Below are 14,052 nucleotides of genomic sequence, written 5' to 3' on the forward strand. Positions count from 1 at the left end.
GTTCAGAGAAGGTTCACTCAGCTGATTCCTGGGAAGAGGGGATTGTCATCTGAGCAAAGGTTGGACAGGTTGGGCTTGTATCCACCGGAGTTTAGAAGAATGAGAAGTGATCTTATTGAAACGTAAGACCCTGAGGGGACTTGACAGGGTGGATTCTGAGAGGATGTCCCCCTTGTGGGAAAGACTAGAATGAGGGGATTCTAGTTCGGAGTGCTTATTCTAAAAATAAGGGGTCTTGCATTTAAGACATAAATAAGAGGTTCTTTGGGGGTCGTGAGTCTGTGGAATTCTCTTCCCCAGAGAGCAGTGGAGGCTGGGTTAAACACAAAAGATGCTGGATAAACTCAGCATGCTACTTCTGACAGCATCTGTGGAGAGAGAAAGAGTTAATGGCAGGAATTTTCTGGTTGTTCACGTCAGCGGGATCTTATAATCCCGTCGACGGCACACCTCTGCCTTGGTTTTCCCGGTGGCGAGGGGTGCATTCAAAGGGAAAACCTGTTGACAGCAGATCCTGCCGCCGTCCAATGGCAGGCTGCCGCTTCACGACGTGTTGCACGGAAAATCCCGCCCACTGTTTCAAGCTCATATGTCTCTTCTACAGAAGTGAGGAGGGGTAGAAATGGAATGAATTATATATTTGGAGAGGGGGATTGGAGGTGGTGGGGGAGAAGAGAAGGCCAGGGAGAGGCTGAAGCTGAGGAGGGACTACAGTTCCCCAGCGGTGGGATGGGTGAGCCATACAAAACTCCATAAACTTTGGCAGGGCTGGAAGATCCCACCAGTGGCCAGTGAGCCACCTCCACATGGGAAAACCTGCCACAGGAGGGCTGGAAAATTCCATCCTTATTTTCATGGTGCGAAGTAGCAATTCTGTTACCAAACTTTGCAATCTGTCACAGCAGCACCTGTAGGACTAGGGAGTTGTGACAATGGTTGTTAAAGTCACCATCATCGTTTAATTTGTCATTATGGATTCCTACCAGCTTGTTTCCTGGTGACACCCAGTGTATATCTCAGTTTATAGTGCACAACTGCATCAAACAGGTCACCTCCTTACCGCAATAAACCAACATATTTGGGGCGGCACGGTAGCACAGTGGTTAGCACTGCTGCCTCACAGCACCAGAAACCTGGGTTCAATTCCAGCCTCGGGTCACTGTCTGTGCAGAGTTTGCACATTCTCCCTGTGCCTGCATGGGTTTCCTTCGGGTGCTCTGGTTTCCTCCCACAGTCCAAAGATGTGCGGGTTAGGTGGATTGGCCATGCTAATTTGACCCTCAGTGTCAGGGGGATTAGGAGGGTAAATATGTGGGATTACGGGGATAGGACATGGGTGAGATTGTGGTCGGTGCAGGCTCGATGGGCCAAATGGCCTCTTTCTGCTCTGTAGATTCTATGATATTAGCTTGGCAATGGACATCGTCAGCCAGAAGAAGAGAGCTCTTGGATTTGCAGGAGTGACTGGCTTCTCTCATGTTCAGGGCATGAAAAAATGCTGATAGTAATCATCGAGGCAGCAGTTTCCCGGTACATTATGTTCACAGGAAAAGTTTCCATGCCCTCTGTGCTCAACTGGTCAAAGGACAAAGGGCAATGCAAATCCACACCAATTTCACAGGCAACTACTGATGCATTCAGCCGTTCCACAGTGCATCGGATGGACAAAGAAACCATTGAAATGACCAGACCGCACGCACATAGTTGGTTTGCCTCCTGCGTCCCAATTACTGGTTTAGGATTAGTCACTCATTGCAATCACCTGTTTGCAGAAGCTATAGAAATAAAATTGTGTAGAATCTGTCACCAAGTGCTCAAACTATGGGGTGAAATTCAGTGGTGTCCATTGATTGGAGAACCATGGGATTCCTGTGTTGCCATTCCATGGGAGGCTCGATGCTACTCTGCAATAATCAGGCACTTAGTTCATCAACGTTAGGCCTCCCACTGAATTAAGCCCGCAGTTGGCAGAAATCCCACCATCAAGAAGTGCTGGCCAGTCAGAGACTGGTGGCTCTGCAGCCACTGCCAATATTGCACTGGGGCCTACAAAATGATCAGCTGTGGATGCCCAGGGGTGAGTGTGGGTAGGATGGAAGTCACAGGCTGGGGATCAGGGGATGGGAGGGGAGGAACCAGGAGCGCCATCAACAAGGGCAGAGATATGGCTTCCTATGGGCTCCCTGCTTTCCGATGCCAGATTCCTCAATTGGGCACAAGTGTCTGAGAGAACAAGGAACCACCCTCCCTAGAAGGCTACAGACAAACTTAACAGGGATTTGCTGTTCAGCCTCCAGGAAGGTTAGTGCCCCACCCACTGCTGATTGATTACCAGTAGCAGTGGGATTGATCGATTGATTTGTCACATTTATTAGTAAACAATGAAAAGTATTGTTTTGTGCGCTCTATACAGATAAAGCATACCATACATAAAGAAGGAAAGGAGAGGGTGTAGAATAGAAAGGGTGCATAGAGAGATCAACTTAATACGAGGTAGGTCCATTCAAAGGTCTGACGGCAGCAGGGAAGAAGCTGTTCTTGAGTTGGTTGGTATGTGACCTCAGACTTTTGTATCTTTTTCCTGAAAGAAGAAGGTGGAAGAGAATATGTCTGGGGTAGGTGGGGCCCTTGATTATGCTGGCTGCTTTTCCAAGGCAGTGGGAAGTGTAGGCAGAGTCAATGGATGGCAGGCTGGTTTGCATGATGGACTGGGCTTCGTTCATGACCCTTTGTAGTTTCTTGCGGTCTTGGACACAGCAGGAGCAATACCAAACCATGATATATATGGTAAGGATGCTTTCGATTGTGCATCTGTAAAAGTTGATGAGAGTCATAGTGGACATGCTGAATTTCCTTAACCTCCTGAGAAAGTAGAGGCGTTGGTGGGCTCTCTTAATTATAGCCTCGGCCTGGAGGGACCAGGACAGGTTGTTGGTGATCTGGACACCTAGAAACCTGAAACTCTTGACCATTTCCACTTCATCCCCGTTGATGTAGACAGGGGCATGTCCTCCACTACACTTCCTGAAGTCGATGACTGTCTCTTTCATTTGGCTGACATTGAGGGAGAGATTATTTTCATCGCACCAGTTCACCAGATTCTCTATCTCTTTCCTGTACTCCATCTCATCATTGTTTGAGATCCGATCCACTACGGTGGTGTCGTCAGCAAACTTGAAAATCGAGTTGGATGGGAATTTGGCCGCACAGTCATAGGTATTGTGGTAAACCACTGTTAAGCTTACTGCCTGTGTGTGTGTGTGACATGCCTGGGCATGCCCCTGCCGGCCCTGCCTGAGACTCCTCCCCCCCTGGTCCAGATATAAAGGTGACTGCTCCCAACCCCCCTGCCTCAGTCACCGGACCAGTTCATCAGCATGGGTGTGCTCCAACTCTTTTGCGAATAAAAGCCTATTTGTTCTTGCATACAAACTAGTCTTTGCTTGATTGGTAGTGCATCAGGTGTATAAGGAGTAAAGTAAGGGGCTGAGGACACAGCCTTGTGGGGCACCAGTGTTGAGGATGATCGTGAAGGAGGTGCTGTTGTATATCCTTACTGAATGCAGTCTGTGGGTTAGGAAGTCTCAGATCAGTCGCAGAGGGAGGAGCTGAGCCCTAGGCCAAGGAGTGTGGAGATGAGTTTTGTAGGAAAAATGTTGTTGAAGGCTGAGCTGTATTCAATAAATAGGAATCTGACATAAGTGTCTTTGTGTCAGATTCCTATTTATTGAATACAGCTCAGCCTTCAACATAATCTTTCCTACAAAACTCATCTCCACACTCCTTGGCCTAGGGCTCAGCTCCTCCCTCTGTGACTGGATCTTAGACTTCCCAACCCACAGACTGCATTCAGTAAGGATAGACAACAGCACCTCCTTCACGATCATCCTCAACACTGGTGCCCCACAAGGCTGTGTCCTCAGCCCCTTACTTTATTCCTTATACACCTAGCACTGTGTGGCCAAATTCCCGTCCAACTCAATTTTCAAGTTTGCTGACGACACCACCTGTCTTTGTTGACTAGGTGTTCCAGGGTTGAGTGCAGGGCCAGGGAGATGGCGTCTGCTGCGGACCTGTTGCGGCATTAGGTGAACTGTAGTGGATCCAGGCAATCTGGGAGGTCGAAATTGATTCGTGCCATGACCAACCTTTCGAAGCACTTCATAATGATGAATGTTAGAGCCACCAGATGATAGTTATTAAGGCACGCTGCCTGGCTTTTCTTTGGTACAGGGATGAAGTTCGTCTTCTTGAAGCAGATAGGGACCTCAGATTGGTGTAAAGATAGGTTAAAGACGTCTGTGAATACCCCTGCCAGCTGGTCCTTGCAGGATCTGAGTGCTCGTCCGGATACCTTATTCAGGCCAGTCACTTTCCGTGGATTGACTTTCAAGAAGGTTGCTCTGATGTCTGCGATGGTGACCTCGGATATCGATTCGGCCGAGCTTTCCAGGGCAGAAGGCATGCTCTCGCTGACTTCTTGCTCAACTCAGGCATAGAATGCATTAAGCTCATCAGGATGGGGTGCGTTGGAGCTGGTGATTTTACATGCCTTGATCTTATAGCCTGTTACTTCTTGCAGACCTTGCCATAGTCGATGGGAGTCCGTGTGGCTAGCCTGGGACTCCAGCTTGGTCTGGTACCAGCTTGGCACCTTTGATGGATCTCCCTAGATTGTATCTGAAGTTCTTGTATAGGTCAGGGTCGCCTGACTTGAACGCCTCGGACCTGGACTTCCGCAAGCAGTGGATATTCCTGTTCATCCATGGTTTCTGGTTGGGAAACACAAGGATTTGCTTCTTTGGCACACAGTCTTCTACACACTTACTAATGAAGTCAGTTACTGTAGTAGAGTACTCGTTCAGGTTGTTCGCCGAGGTTTTAAACATTGACCAGTCCACTGACTCGAAGCAGTCCCGTAGGAGATTATCCGATTCCTCAGACCAACATTGCATAACTTTCTTTATCGGATTCTCCTGTTTCAGTTTTTGCTTCTAAGCTGGGAGCAGGAGCACAGTCTTGTGGCCTGATTTGTCAAAGTGTGGGTGACTGATAGAGCAGTAGGCATGTTTGATGTTTGTGTACAGTGATCTAGAATGTTTGGGCCTCTGGTGGAATAGATGTGCAGGTGGTATCTTGGTTGGATGCTCTAGAGCTTGGCCTGATTGAAGTCTCTGGCCACAATGAACAGGGCTTCGGGATGTGTCATCTTAAGGCTATTTGTGGTGGTATATATTTCGTCCAGCGCGATCTTTACATCCACATGGGGTGGGATGTAAACTGCGGAAGGTATTTGGGGCGACATTTTAGCGTCAGGTATTCTAGGTCCAGGGAACAGAAACTCGCCAGTGTTGCTACGTCTAGGTACCAAGAGGTGTTGATTAGAAGGCAGACCCCACCTCCCCTAGACTTGCCTGAGGCTGCTGTACGGTCCATTGGTGGATTGAGAAGCCCTCTGGGTGTAGGGCACAGTTTGGTGAAGCAGGAGTGACCCATGTCTCCATGAAACACAGCGCATAGTGGTCCCTTAGTTCCCTTTGAAAAGTGAGTCTGGCTTTAAGTTTATCTAGCTTGTTTTCCAGAGATGCCCTTAAGTCGCTGGGCAGTATGGCCACCTCAAACTCTCTCATCCCAGACAAAATTGGCGGGCGGTAAAATGGCATCGGGACCTCCGCCCTGAACCCTGCTGCCTGATCACATGACTCACTCCTCACCTCCGAATGCCCTTCCTGGAGAGGGCATTAAATTCCAACCAGTTTTTTTCATAAAAAGTAGTTCACTAATTCCACTACACCTCAGTGGTTTCAGAAAGGTTGGTGCAAGGCTGATGATGCTCATGTCCCTTGTGATGTTTGTACACGCCCAAAACTTTGTCACATCACCTAAACATTTGGTTGATGCATCAGGAATTCTGCTACCGAACCTGTTTTCTTGTGTGTCAGTAAGTCTTTTGGGAGAACTGTCCATGCAATTCTAATGGGGCCTGGGAGGTAAAATACCTGATCCTCATGTGGTCGGTGGTATAGGTCACTGAACTGGTAAACCACAAATCTTGAGTAATGCTCTGGGGTTCCAGGTTCAAATCACACCACAGTAGTGGCACAATGGTTAGCACTGCTGCCTCACAGTACCAGGGACCCTGGTTCGATTCCCAGCTTGGGTCACTGTCTGTGCAGTCTGCATGTTCTCCCCGTGTCTGCATGGGTTTCCTCCAGGTGCTCCGGTTTCCTCCCGCACTCCAAAAGACGTGCTGGTTAGGTGCTAAATTCTCCCTCAGAACAGGTGCCAGAGTGTGGCAACTAAGGGATTTTCACAGTAACTTGTGGCACTAATAAATAAACTTTAAAGTAGATGGTTAAATTTGAATTCTGAATAAACCTCTTTCTGGGCCAGCGGGTGAAGTCACTTAGAACGGCTGTTCACCGTCAACGCACAACCAGCTTGGAGCTACCGTACCGTGGGGCGGCACGGTAGCACAGTGGTTAGCGCTGCTGCTTCACAGCTCCAGGGACCTGGATTCGATTCCCGGCTTGGGTCACTGTCTGTGTGGAGTTTGCACATTCTCCTCGTGTCTGCGTGGGTTTCCTCCGGGTGCTCCGGTTTCCTCCCACAGTCCAAAGATGTGCGGGTTAGGTTGATTGGCCATGCTAAAATTGCCCCTTAGTGTCCTGAGATGTGTAGGTTAGAGGGATTAGTGGGTAAAATATGTAGGGATATGGGGGTAGGACATGGGTGGGATTGTGGTCGGTGCAGACTCGATGGGCCGAATGGCCTCTTTCTGTACTGTAGGGTTTCTATGATTTCTATGATTAAATCAGGAGCGATATTACCGTCAGTCCTTCGTCTGTTTCAGTTAAATTCCAGTGCTGAATTCAAAACCAATGATCATTTATTCTTACTCATTGCCTTCATAAATCTGTTTCATCTTGAATCTAATGAAGAAACCTACCATCCTCACTGGTTGATTTTCGGCTAATTATATGAACTTGAGGTGGTTCTTCCTTTCCCGTTATTTGCTGCCCCCATTAGCACAAAACAAAGGGCATGAAGAAGATTATGTGAATTCACATGCTTATTGCTATAACATGGTAACTTCTCAAGAGAGACATTTACCCGACTGTTCAGCTTACTGACTGCTTTATGAAGAAGGCCTTCGTACTTTTCTTCGTCGGGGCAGCTTATCAGAAAGTCCACATCATGGCCACTTTCTTTACCTCTGTAATGACAAAAATATCAGAGGTAGGATCTGAGAGTAATTCAGCTGTAAAATTCTAACACAATCTTTGAAAATGGCCAGAATCCTCTGCAACCCCCCCCCCCCCCCCGCACCGCCCCCCCCCCCCCACCCCCCACCCCGCCACCACCACCACCTCGCAGGAGATGAGGGAGGAGATGGGTGGGCCTGAGAATTTGGCAGGTGTAACAATTTTTGTTCACCAGTTAAGGGGAAAAGGCTATAGAGGCTTGTGGCTGCAGCCAGCCCTGAGAAGATTCTGGAACAGAAACCCCTGCTTACCAGTTATCTCCCTGCTCCCCAATTGGTTATGATGTGGAGATGCCGGTATTGGACTGGGGTAAACACAGTAAGAAGTTTAACAACACCAGGTTAAAGTCCAACAGGTTTATTTGGTAGCAAAAGCCACACAAGCTTTCGGAGCCTTAAGCTCCTTCTTCAGGTGAGCGGGAGTTCTGTTCACAAACAGGGCATATAAAGACACAAACTCAATTTACAGAATAATGGTTGGAATGCGAATACTTACAGCTAATCAAGTCTTAAAGGTACAAACAATGTGAGTGGAGAGAGCATTAAGACAGGTTAAAGAGATGTGTATGGTCTCCAGTGAGACTCTGCAAGTCCAGGCAAGCTGTGGGGATTACAGATAGTGTGACATGAACCCAATATCCAGGTTGAGGCCGTCCTCATGTGTGCGGAACTTGGCTATCAGTTTCTGCTCAGCGACTCTGCGCCGTCGTGTGTCATGAAGGCCGCCTTGGAGAACACTTACCCGAATATCAGAGGCCGAATGCCCGTGACCGCTGAAGTGCTCCCCAACAGGAAGAGAACAGACTTGCCTGGTGATTGTCGAGCGGTGTTCATTCATCCGTTATCGCAGCGTCTGCATGGTTTCCCCAATGAACCATGCCTTGGGACATCCTTTCCTGCAGCGTATCAGGTAGACAACGTTGGCCGAGTTGGAAGAGTATGTACCTGGTGGATGGTGTTCTCACGTGAGATGATGGCATCTGTGTCGATGATCCGACACGTCTTGCAGAGGTTGCTGTGGCAGGGTTGTGTGGTGTCATGGTCACTGTTCTCCTGAAGGCTGGGTAGTTTGCTGCGGACAATGGACTGTTTGAGGTTGTGCGGTTGTTTGAAGGCAAGAAGTGGGGGTGTGGGGATGGCCTTGGCGAGATGTTCGTCTTCATCAATGACATGTTGAAGGCTCCGGAGGAGATGCCATAGCTTCTCCGCTCCGGGGAAGTACTGGACAACGAAGGGTACTCTGTCCACTGTGTCCCGTGTTTGTCTTCTGAGGAGGTCGGTGCGGTTTTTCGCTGTGGCGCGTTGGAACTGTCGATCGATGAGTCGAGTGCCATATCCTGTTCTTATGAGGCATCTTTCAGCGTCTGGAGGTGTCTGTGGCGATCCTCCTCATCCGAGCAGATCCTGTGTATACGGAGGGCTTGTCCATAGGGGATGGCTTCTTTAATGTGTTTAGTGTGGAAGCTGGAGAAGTGGAGCATCCTGAGGTTATCCGTGGGTTTGCGGTACAGTGAGGTGCTGAGGTGACCGTCCTTAATGGAGATGCATGTGTCCAAGAATGCAACCGATTCTGGAGAGTAGTCCATGGTGAGTCTGGTGGTGGGATGGAACTTGTTGATGTCATCATATAGTTGTTTCAGTGATTGTTCACCATGAGTCCAAAGGAAGAAAATGTCATTGATGTATCTAGTGTATAGCATCGGTTGAAGGTCGTGTGCAGTGAAGAAGTCTTGTTCAAACCTGTGCATGAAGATGTTTGGCATATTGAGGTGTGAATTTAGTCCCCATGGCTGTTCCGTGTGTCTGGATGAAGAACTGGTTGTTGAAGGTGAAGACATTGTGGTCCAGGATGAAGCGGATGAATTGTAAAATTGCATCTGGAAACTGGCAGTTGTCGGCGCTGAGCACTGAGGCCGTTGCAGCAATGCCATCATCGTGGGGGATGCTGGTGTAGAGTGCCGAGACATCCATTGTGACAAGGAGCGCTCCTGGTTCAACTGTGCGCCGAGTTTCTGTAGGAAGTCCGTAGTGTCGCGACAAAAGCTGGGGGTTCTTTGTACAATGGGTTTCAGGATGCCCTCGACATAGCCGGAGAGGTTCTCTCACAGGGTCCCATTGCCCGATACGATGGGACGGCTGGGTGTGTTTGCCTTGTGTGTCTTCGGGAGGCAGTAGAGATCTCCAGTGCAGGGAGTATGTGGGATGAGAGCACGGAGGGTGCTCTGAAGGTCCGGATCAAAGGTCTTGATCAGAGTGTTGAGTTGACGGGTGTGTTCTTTGGTCGGATCTGCAGGTAACTGCCTGTAGTGTTCCTCGTTGTTCAGTTGTCGGTACACTTCTTTGCAGTAATCCGTTCTGTTCAGTATGACGATGGCCCCTCCTTTGTCTGCTGGTTTGATGACAATGTTGCGGTTGATCTTGAGAGCATGGATGGCATTGCGTTGTGCTTGGGTGATGTTCGGGACTGTCTTGTGGGTGCGACTGATGAATTTGGTGTTGACGTACCTCCTGATGGCTTGGGCATACATGTCAAGTCGAGGGCAGCGGCCTTCCGGAGGAGTCCAATTCAACGAGGGAAGGGCCGTGGATGTCGTCTATATGGACTTTAGTAAAGCGTTTGACAAAGGCCCTCATGGTAGGTTGGTGCAAAAGGTGCCCATGCTCTCATGGGATAAAGGGGGAGGTGGCTAGATGGGTGGAAAACTGGCTTGGTCACAGAAGACAGAGGGTGGTAGTGGAAGGGTCTTTTTCCGGCTGGATGCCTGTGACTAGTGGCGTTCCGCAGGGCTCTGTATTGGGCCCTCTGCTGTTTGTGATTTATATAAACGATCTGGAAGAAGGTGTAACTGGGGTGATCAGTAAGTTTGCGGACGACACAAAAATGGCTGGACTTGCAGATAGTGAGGAACATTGTCAGAGGCTACAGAAGGATATAGATAGGCTGGAAATGTGGGCAAAGAAATGGCAGATGGAGTTCAATCCAGATAAATGCGAAGTGATGCATTTTGGTAGAACTAACGTAGGGGGGAGCTATACGATAAATGGCAGAACCATAAAAGGGTGTAGATACGCAGAGGGACCTGGGTGTGCAAGTCCACAGATCCTTGAAGGTGACGTCACAGGTGGAGAAGGTAGTGAATAAGGCATATGGCATGCTTGCCTTTATAGGACGGGGCATAGAGTATAAAAGTTGGGGTCTGATGTTGCAGATGTATAGAACGTTGGTTCGGCCGCATTTGGAATACTGCGCCCAGTTCTGGTCGCCACACTACCAGAAGGACGTGGAGGCTTTAGAGAGAGTGCAGAGGAGGTTTACCAGGATGTTGCCTGGTATGGAAGGGCTTAGTTATGAGGAGAGATTGGGTAAACTGGGGTTGTTCTCACTGGAAAGACGGAGGATGAGGGGTGACCTAATAGAGGTGTATAAAATTATGAAAGGCATAGATAGGGTGAACGGTGGGAAGCTTTTTCCCAGGTCGGTGGTGACGTCACGAGGGGTCATAGGTTCAAGGTCAGGGGGGAAGGTTTAACATGGGTATCAGAAGGACGTATTTTACACAGAGGGTGGTGGGGGCCTGGAATGCACTGCCGGGCAAGGTGGTGGAGGCAGACACACTGGGAACGTTTAAGACTTATCTAGATAGCCACATGAATGGAGTGGGAATGGAGGGATACAAAAGAATGGTCTAGTTGGGACCAGGGAGCGGCACGGGCTTGGAGGGCCGAAGGGCCTGTTCCTGTGCTGTATTGTTCTTTGTTTGTTCTTTGACTCTTTCCTCTTCGGATGCACTGCGGATCTTTCTGTCGGCTGTTCCGGTTCATTGGCTGTCTCATTGTGTTCGCTGTTGGCCTCTTGGGGTTTGTGGAAGAACTCCCGCAGCCTCATTCGCCTGATGAATTCCTCTGTGTCCGCTGCGAGACTGATGGGGTCTATTTTGGTGGTGGGGCAAAAATTAAGCCCTCGGCTGAGAACTTCGATTTCATCTGATTGAAGTGTGTAGTCGGACAAGTTGACAATGGACTTTCCTGCAGTGGTACTGTTTTCTACTGTGGTACCAGGGGAGGCTTGGTTGCTGCTGGTGGTGATGCCGAGTTTCTCAAGTTTCCTGTTCTTGGTGTGCATGTAGATGGCGTAGTTCCTTTGTCTCGTCTGCTTGGCAAAGTTTCGCAGCTGGTCTGCGTCCTGAGTGCAAGTTGAGAATATGGACTCTATCTTGGTTCCCAGGATGCGGCGTTTGCTGTAGAGCTGGTGTATGAGGTGGTTGAGGAGTGTGAGAGAGGTGCGACGGCAAAGTCTCTCAGCGTAGTCTGTGTTATAGATTCCCAGGGTCATGTGACCCCCTACACTGCTGGTTGATCCTTAAAGGGTCTATTACCACATCTCTCCCTCTCTAAATCCCTTTATACAAATGCCAAGATTCAATTTACACAATCCCAGAGAATCAAACGTTTAGCACATGAATCTAATCCATTATAAATTCAGTGTTTCGGGTGATTCCTGATTCTTAGTGGAGCAGAGTAACTCCTCTGATTGGGGTGCTTCCACTGGAGTATAAACCACAAGCACAGGTGTCTCTTCAGGAACAGGCATCTCAGTTCAATCTGTTTCCATGGGGATGTCAGCCACGCCTGTAACAGGATGACCTGGTACTTCAATGCTTGGATAGACAACAATATTCCTGAATAACAATATAGCTCCTGATGGCAGTACTGATTGAAGAGGAAACTCTCACTCTCTCAAATGGTCTACGTGTTTCCGGATGATCCTTCCTTTTATGTCCACTTAATAAGACAGGGGTCCATTTAACTGCTTGATGAGAGAAAATACAGCAGGTCTTCCTCCTCAGAGTCAACACAGCTGTCTCTGCTTTTTCAGGCAATGTGCTTAACACCCACAGAGAATGGAAGATTCCACCCAATGAATGCATGATGAAATAATCTGAAATTCCTCTTTTTCTCCAGGTAGTATCCTGGATTATGTGAGGGTGACTGAACCAGGGCTGTTATAATGGGACAGAGCAAGGAGGCAGGCCCCAAGATTACCTCAACCAGAAAGGGGACTGAACCTCATGATTGCTTTATTACTATGGTCCTTGCCTGGCACTTGTGTGGCATGAACGTTACTTGTCACTAAACAGCCCAAGTCTGAATGTTATCCAGGTTTTCCTGCATTTGGACACAAACTGTTTCAGTACCCGAGTAGCGAATGGTGCTGAACATTGTGCAACAGCAAACATCCCTACTTCACACCTTATGATGGAAGAAAGGTCATTGATGAAGTAGCTGAAGATGATTGGGGGTAAGACAATACCCTGAGGAACTCCTACAGTGAGGTTCTACACGTTCTCCCAGTGTCTGCGTGGGTTTCCTCCGGGTGCTCCAGTTTCCTCCCACAGTCCAAAGATGTGCGGGTTAGGTTGATTGGCCGTGCTAAATTGACCCTAGTGTCAGGGGGATTAGTGGAGTAAATATATGGGATTACGGGGATAGGGCCTGGGTGGGATTGTGATCGGTACAGACTCGATGGGCCGAGTGGCCTCCTTCTGCACTGTAGAGATTCTATGATTCTACGACTGAGATGATTGACATCTAACAGCACAATCATTTTCCCCCGTTTGGCGTGACTCCAACCAGCGGAAACCTTTCCCCCTGATTTTCATTGATTTCAGTTTTGCTCAGGCTCCATTGATGCCACACTTGTGTTCAATCATGATTTTGTGTCAATTGATTATTAACCCCGGATACAGTGTAAAAATTGTGAAAGACGACTAAGATATTAAAACTAAAAAGAAAGATTCTACTATTCACCCAGACTGGATACAATGTAGACATGAAAACGGGTATGATACTGGCTATGAATTAGAATCTGTTATCTCTTAAAACATCAGCAATACCAACAATACACCGAAGATGAACAAGTTCTGCTTCTCTATATGCTATTGTCACAACATTGAAACAATTACATAACAGAACACTGCAGACTTCCATTTCGGACTACCTGACACTGATAAGAAAAGCATTATCAAGAGAGAAACAAATCAATAATATCACAGCCGACTGTTTCTCTACTATCCCAAGATTTTGAAATAAAATTACTTTCCTTAGACTTTCTGCTGAATGGATATCACTGAAAGCAACTATCTGCATTATTTTGGACTTTTTTTTTCAATTATCAAATGTATCTATCAAACTTCAAAATGTTAAAGAGGCCATTCGGTCCAACAGGTCTATACTGGCATTTATACTCCACACCAGTTTCCTCTTGAACCTCTTCATCCCCATCAATATATTCTTCTAATCTTTTCTCCCCCTCACCAACTCGGTGTTTTTCTAGGTTCCCGTTAAATGCAACTATGCTATTTACCTCAAATGATGCGATGACAATAATCTCTCCCTCATTGTCAGTAAACTGAAGGAAATAGTCATCAACTTCATGCCCATCTACACCAAGGTGATGAAGTGGAAATGGTCGAGAGCTTCAAGTTTCAGATCACCAACAATCTGCCCTGATCCCTCGATGCCGACACTATAGTTAAGAAAGCCTACCAATGCCTCTACTTTCTCAGAAGACTAAGGAAATTCAGCATCTCCACCACGATTCTCACCATTCTTCACAGATGCACCAAGGAAAGCATCTTTTTTGATGCATCACTGCTTGGTATAGCTCCTGCTCTGACCAAGACTGCAAGAAACTACAAAGAGTTGCAAACGTAGCCCAGTCCATCACACAAATCAGCTCCCCATACATTGACTCCATCTACACTTCCTGCTGCCTTGGGAAAGCAGCC

General features: G+C 48.0%; 1 protein-coding gene across 2 annotated transcripts in view; it reads right to left on the reverse strand.

The window, feature by feature from the left end:
- The window catches only part of dntt (deoxynucleotidyltransferase, terminal), a 418,285-nt gene that overhangs the window by 87,060 nt on the left and 317,173 nt on the right, over positions 1-14,052 (reverse strand). For both annotated transcript variants that reach the window (XM_078223496.1, XM_078223495.1), the window contains one exon: positions 7,114-7,216. In XM_078223496.1, the coding sequence (XP_078079622.1) occupies positions 7,114-7,216 (103 nt within the window). The remainder of the gene's footprint in view (positions 1-7,113; positions 7,217-14,052) is intronic.

The sequence above is a fragment of the Mustelus asterias genome, chromosome 11 (assembly GCF_964213995.1).
Source record: "Mustelus asterias chromosome 11, sMusAst1.hap1.1, whole genome shotgun sequence".
NCBI lineage: Eukaryota > Metazoa > Chordata > Chondrichthyes > Carcharhiniformes > Triakidae > Mustelus > Mustelus asterias.